Consider the following 6505-nt stretch of genomic DNA (forward strand, 5'->3'; position numbering starts at 1 on the left):
AAAGGGGCTGCTAGAAACTGACTCTGCTTCCTGCAGTCTCCCCATTTTAAACCTTCAGTGTTCAAGTGGGGAGGAGCTGGATTCAGTTTGCTGGAGTTAGCGGAGTGCAGAAGTAGCCAAAGCAGCCTCTGGGAAGGTGTAAGGGACTTGGGTTCCTGAATGTTGGCCTCCAGGCATGAGCTGGACCCATGACCCTCAGACAGGACACGTACTGCTAGGTCAATGAGAAACCAGACTTTACTGTTCTTAGTCTGGAGGTTTTTGGAGGATGGGGAAGGAGAGAGGACTGGAACCTCTTCCCTCCCCTAGGCTTTGCCCCCAGAGACATGTTCAAAATCCCTCAAAGGCCCAAGAGTCCTGTCCAGGGTGGAATCCCTGTCTTGAGGCCACAGAGTTGGAGTGCTGGCTCCAGCAGAAGTGTCTGACCAGTGACCCGAGAGGCCAGATGGCCATATCTGATGTGGTTGCTGGTCTTGGAGGGCCTTGGCTGTCCTGAGTTCAGACCTTGGCTGCTGGCCGCTGGGGTGGCTGTTTCTGCAGCAGGGCTAGCGTGTCCCGCTTCTGAATGGAGCGCAGCTGCTTCTTCTTTGCCCGCTTGAGCTTGGCAGGGTTTCGGATCTGGGGGTGGGAGGAGAGTCATTAGTGTGCTGGGAGGAGCTTCCCTGTCCCTGTGGGAGAGGGAAGCCACCCTGCAGAGGTCTGGGATCACAGCAGGAACAGTCATGGGCAAGGCACCTCAAAGGCCTCACCTGGCCCAGCCATGTCTGCCTCAGCCAAGTGGCTGGGGGACACTTACCACTTGGACCACCTCAGCCTTCCGCTCGTTCTCCAGGCGTCGCCTCAGGTTCTCAGCCCGGCGCTGTTTCTTCTCCTGGAACACACAGGGGCACACGGGCAAGGGAATTGAGGCTGGGAGCTAAGGTGGCCCAGCAGAGTGAGGGCTGGTCAATTCCCAGTAAGTGGGGGAAGGACTCCTATCTGGGCTCCGTGTTGCTTCTGGTGGTGAGCATGGAACCTGGGGACCAATGGGAGGGCCAGGAGAGCAACACTGTGCCATGGGCCTGGCGTCTAGATGCCCACTGTGCTGGAAAGTCTGAACCCCACATTAGAAGGAGGGTACCTGGACAGACAGCTGAGAAAGGGCTTAGACAGGAGGACTGCCTCCCTCCCTGGAACTTTGCACATGCCTGGAACAGGCTGTTTACCAAACTGCTCATTAGCTATGAGGGAGGTGGATCCCCCATTCCCACCTTCCCAGCGACTCCCTCTCCCTCTCCCCCGAGGCCCAAGTGCCACAAAATGTGAGGCCTGGGCTCTGTTGGTGTCCCCAGAGGTGGGGCTGGAAGAGCTGAGCTGCTCAGAAGAGGCTCTGAGGGATCTGGCCCAGGTTTGAGTCTCGACTGCTTCTGGGGTTGGGACAGTCCAGTTCCAGAGCATGGGTCCTCCCTGGACACTGGAGGAAGACAGCTGTAGTTGCCAAGCCCCAAGTTCACTGCTTACTGCCTGTGTGACCCTGGGTGAGGTGGCCTCAGATAACTGCTAAACAGGTAAATGCCTCAACTCCCCCATATGGAAAGCAGAGCAGCCACAGTACCCCGCTCCTGCAAGGTGAGTGGACGAGTGCAGGCGCAGGTTTTAGACAGCATCCTGCTGTGAGGACACTCACAACCTAGATGGGGTCTGTCCTGGAAATTAAGCCATGCCCTTGACTATGCAGAGGGTCCCTTGGAAGGCCCAGGAAGGGACATCAGCTCCCAGGCTGCTGCATGGTCAGGTGCCTCTTTTGGCTTTGTCAGCTTGGGGTAACAGGATGGCCTGGGCCCCTGGGGAGAAAGGAGAAGTGAAACTTGGGCTCCTGCGGTATCGGGGGAGGTATGGGCTGGGGCTGAGGAGAAGGCAGCTGTCTTGCTTAAGAGGGAGCCAGGGCTGCGCAGGATGTGAGGTAAGACCTCAGCACATGGAGGTAGCCACACTGCCCCTAGGGCCATGCCGCAAGCTGACCTGGGCCAAATCAACAGGTAGGGTGAGTTATCTGACCCTGGATCAGTGCTCCTCCTGCACCCTGAGGTCACCCAATGGGCAGGATCCCCAATAACTCTGGTGTTGGGGGGCAGCTTGGGGGACAGCACTGCTGCCCAGTGCAGCCACCACCTGGCTTTTCTGGATGCTGCCTGCTGAGTGCCCTCTTCACCCCTACTGGAGAGAGGCCTTGGTGATGTGGGTGAAGCTGGGACCTTTTATTGCCTGGAGACTGAAGATGTGAGGTGTGAGCCTCTAATGGACATTCCTGGCTCTAGGATGAGTGACAGGTGTGGGGACTGTCCAAGTGCTGTTGTGTGGAAGTCACTTCTTGAATGACGCAGCAAAACTGGGGACAAGATTTTCCAAACTGTAGGCCTTTCCCTACTGAGCAGGTCCTGGGGAAGGGACCCTGATCACATCTCACTGGATGCCCTACCACTGGGGAGGGCCTCCTGGGGTTTCTTTCTGGACTCTTGCACCCCACTTTAGAGCCTCCTGCCCATCCTGACCTGGATGACTTATTGCACTTCCCCACCCTGAGGGTCCAAAGGGGGGCCCTGGGGCTCAAGGTCTCTGACTGTCGGCCTTGCCCGGCTCCTGCATGCCTTACAGAGGCATGCATGCTCAGCCCCGGAGCTGCAGCCTTGCCTGGCTGGCCTCTCACCTGGCGGCGCTTCTCCTTCTCCTCCTGCAGGTGTCGGGCAAAGTCCTTGGTCAGTTTCCTTTCCTGTCGTTCCTTCATCTTCCGCTGCCAGGATGTGCGCAGGGGCTTGTCCTGAACCATCTGGGAGAACCTGGAGGGTTAAGCAGGGGCTTGTGGGATTGGGGGTGACTACTCCTGCCCCACTGCCCTCACTCTGGGCTCTGGGCCTTCTTTTGCCGGGGGAGAACACCTGCAGTGATGGGCGCTTACTCCCTGAGCGGGTTAAGCAGGGGGTGGCCGTCCTGCTTCCCAAGGTGAGGCTGGGCAGGTGCCTCTCCCCCTGGCTGGGACGCACAAAGGGAGTGGGCATTAGGGGATTTCAAGGAAGTCAGGACCTTCTGAACAGTGGCGATGTTTTTAGAGTCATAGGAGAAATGAACACTCTCCAAGGAGGCATCCTGCAGGAGCTCATGGGCTTTAAAACATTCTAGGGAAAAGAATGAGAGAAAACTGCCCAGGACAAAGGTCGTGAGGCCAATGAAACACTGAGAAGTGTCAAAACTGGCGAAGGGAACATGGGCTCATGACCCTATGCTCTCTCCAGGTCTGTGTGCTCAAAAATCTCCATCATAAAAAGCAAAACAAAGCGAGCCTCCCAGCTCAGTCCTCCTCCTGTCACTATTCACTGTCCCTCGGGCTGACTGGCACTTTTCCTTTTACCCCCAAGGCTCCTCTGAAGAGCCTCACAGTGGCCTTCCTGCTCCCTGACCAAAGTCTTCTGAAAGAGTTCCTGTTTCCCCACGTCCACTGTACTGAGCCCCAAACTGTTCCAGCCTCTGAAGGCCCATGTACATGCTGGGCATAGTCCACTCCTGTCCACGGGAAGGGTCAATACAGTTCTTCTGGACCATTCTCTCCCCTTCCACGGAGTCGGGCACACGTATCCCAGAACTCCACTCCAGGCCCCTCCATGCAGAGCCTTCCCACTGTAGTACCAGCCTCTGGCCCCAGCACACCCTCTCCCGCTCCCTCTCCCACGCCCAGGGCCTGCTGTTCTAGACCCACCCTCTAAAAACAAAAGAGTGCGCACTGCCTGAGCTCCTCCCTGGTCTTAAAGCTGGGCTTTCCAAACTCGGGTATGAGAATCCTGAAAGGATAAGGTGGGGGGGATCCTGGAGTCACCAGAGCCACAGGACACAGTGGTGTCTGGGGAACTTTCTGGGATGGGGGAAATGCTCCACACCCGTGCCGTCCAGTATGGGAGCCTCCACTCACAGGGCTGCACAGCACCTGCATAGCTTGGGGTTAAGAAAGTAAATGTAGATTTCATTCAACTTTACTTTAAATAGTTCTATGTGGCTGATGGCTTGTGGGTGGGGTCAGTCTATTTCAGAGCATGGGTCCTACCTGAACACTGGAGGACAGGCCAGCTGCCAAGCCCCGAGTTCACTGCTTACTGCCTGTGTGACCCTGGGTGAGGTGGCCTCTGAGACTTCATTCTCCTACATGGAGATGAGCATTGTGCCCTGAGCGTGTAATGGAAGTCAGCTGGGGCCAATGACCTCCTTCCCTGCTCTACCTGCTCCTCTCTTTCCCCTGTGCTGGGCCCACCCACTCCTGCTCAGTAAGCTCACCCTCTCCCAGGGGTGGCCCCAGTGCCAGGACCCCAGTTCCTCAAGCCCGACTTGCTCATCACCCTCTTCCCACTGCAACCAACCTCCTCATCTGGTTCTGTGTGGCCATCAGTGGCCCCTGTCATTCTCCTAGACTTTCTAGGACAGGGAGGAGGGGCAGTACCACCAGCCACTTTCTCCAATCCTCCAGCTTCAAAGCCTGTCTGACTGTCCATGACTCATTTAGCCTCAGTTTCCACAGACATAAAACAGGAGTGAAAATGACACCCGCTCCATAGGGCCAAGGTACAGATTAAATGCCATGATAGGATGTCTGTGTTTGAAAGGCTCTTCCCCAGCCAAGCCCCTCGGAAGAGCACACTGTTCTATATAATCAGGGTTTGGTGATTTTTTTTTTTTTATCCTAGGCGCAAATAACTGTAACAGATGACAGTGGGCGAAGACTTCACTGCTTTTATCAAGTAATGGCTGGTTTACTTGCGTCTGCCTCCCTATTGGAGATGGCGGACAATGGGAAATGTCTGTTAAATGAATATGGGACTTAGGTGATTGCTATAGGGGAGATCCATAAGGACCCCAGGAAAGAAACCATGAAAATGACCTTTGAGGGCCTGGTCTCACCCTCCTGGGATCTCAAGCATTTTTATCACATTCTGACTTTGATCACCTGTTGGTTGACATCCTCACTGAAGAGAGCTCCTTTCAATTCTGGGCCTCAGGGTTACACCAGGGTAAAGGCAGGGCCCAAATACATAAAGAACCCCATCCCTGCCATGCCGTCCCCCATTTCACCTCTTCTTGGAGCGGTCCTTCCATACTCTCCCGGATTTGGGCTTCCCCTTAGGGATTACAGGAAGCTCCTCCTGCTCCTTCTTCAACTTCTTGGACCCTGGGGCCTGCACTGAAGATCCATTTCGCTTCTTTGCACTGAGGCCGCCTGTCACCTTCTCTCTAGATGAAGGTGGCTTGCTTGGCTCCTGCTGGCTCCCAGGGGAGTCAGGTGCCCTGGGCGTCAGCTCCTGTAGTGGTTGCGAGGGCTCAGGACCAGGGGCTTGCTGACCGGGGTAAGGCTCTGGTGACTCTGCGCCTGGCTGCAGCTGATGTGGGGGGGATCCCGGGGCCAGCTCCTCCTTACACTGGGCCACCTCTGAGTCCAGTTCTCCTCGGTCCTGGGGGAAATTCGGTGATTCCTCACTTGGCTTTGGCTGAGATTGACGGAATTCAGGACTCGAGTCTGGTTGTCTTGGAGGTGACTCCAGACCTGGCTTTTGCTGATGCTGGGGGGACTCTGGGCCCGGCTCTGGCTGTCTTCGGGGAGACTCTGGGCCCGGCTCCGACTGTCTTCGGGGGGATCCCAGGCCTGGCTCTTGTCGTTGCTGGGGAGATTCTGGGCCCGGCTCCGGCTGTCTTCGGGGGGTCCCCAGGCCTGGCTCTTGCCGATACTGGGGGGACTCTGGGACCGGATCCGGCTGCCTTCGGGGAGACCCCAAGCCTGGCTCTTGCCGATGCTGGGGGGACTCTGGGCCCGGCTCCGGCTGCCTTCGGGGGGACCCCAGGGCTGGCTCTTGCCGATGCTGGGGGGACTTTGGGCCCGGCTCCAGCTGCCTTCGGGGGGACCCCAGGCCTGGCTCTTGCCGATGCTGGGGGGACTCTGGGCCCAACTCTGGCTGTCTTCGCGGGGACTCCAAGTCTGCACACCGCGGCAGGCTGGGTGATCCCGGGCTTGTCTCCCGCTGACGTCGGGGAGACTCCAGGCCGAGTGGCTGCACATTCAGAGTAGACCCGGGCTCCCTCGTTTCTTCTGGGTTCGACTCGATCTCCACAAGGGCCCGTCTCGCCCGCGAAACTGAGGCGAGACTCCCGGGGGCTTCGGGCTTTAGGCCCTCCAGCCTCCGGCTGCGCCTAAGCGGCGTATCCATGACCCAGCCCGAAAGTTTCCAAACCCGAGTCCACGTGAAGCCTCTGCCGGTGGCGCCTTCCTATGACGTCAGAGACGTCCGGCCGCGCCGGGCTGGAAGGGCTGTTTCCGGTGAGGCCGTGTGGGTGAGGGGCGGGGAGTCGTCTGCCAGGAAGGGGCGGGGCTTAGCGGGTGCCTGCGCCATGCGCATGGGCTCGGCCGAGACCCGCGAGTTTTTTGAAGGGTTTCGCCTTTACCTTCCTCGCGAACGTCGTTTTCTAGGGATGAAAGGAGAGTGTGCGGGCAGAG

General features: G+C 57.7%; 1 protein-coding gene across 1 annotated transcript; it reads right to left on the reverse strand.

Moving 5' to 3' along the window:
• Positions 1–219: 219 nt before the first annotated feature.
• On the reverse strand, positions 220–6294 carry Ccdc86 (coiled-coil domain containing 86). Its single transcript, XM_013361236.4, has 4 exons — positions 5092–6294; positions 2687–2816; positions 797–871; positions 220–618 (listed from the first exon to the last, which is right to left on the reverse strand). The coding sequence occupies exons 1-4, from the start codon at positions 6216–6218 to the stop codon at positions 499–501; spliced, it is 1452 nt and encodes a 483-aa protein (XP_013216690.2). The 5' UTR covers positions 6219–6294; the 3' UTR covers positions 220–498.
• Between the last annotated feature and the right edge of the window lie 211 nt (positions 6295–6505).

Source organism: Ictidomys tridecemlineatus, chromosome 4 (assembly GCF_052094955.1).
Source record: "Ictidomys tridecemlineatus isolate mIctTri1 chromosome 4, mIctTri1.hap1, whole genome shotgun sequence".
In the NCBI taxonomy this organism is placed as follows: Eukaryota; Metazoa; Chordata; class Mammalia; order Rodentia; family Sciuridae; genus Ictidomys; species Ictidomys tridecemlineatus.

Bases quoted from the DNA above. Each gene is read 5' to 3' on its own strand.
- Ccdc86 (XM_013361236.4), bottom strand. From the start codon at position 6,218: ATGGATACGCCGCTTAGGCGCAGCCGGAGGCTGGAGGGCCTAAAGCCC. The intron at 2,817-5,091 runs GTGAAATGGGGG...TTAACCCTCCAG, and splicing joins AAGGACCGCTCCAAGAAGAG to GTTCTCCCAGATGGTTCAGG. The intron at 872-2,686 runs GTGAGAGGCCAG...TGTGTGTTCCAG, and splicing joins AGAAGGAGAAGCGCCGCCAG to GAGAAGAAACAGCGCCGGGC.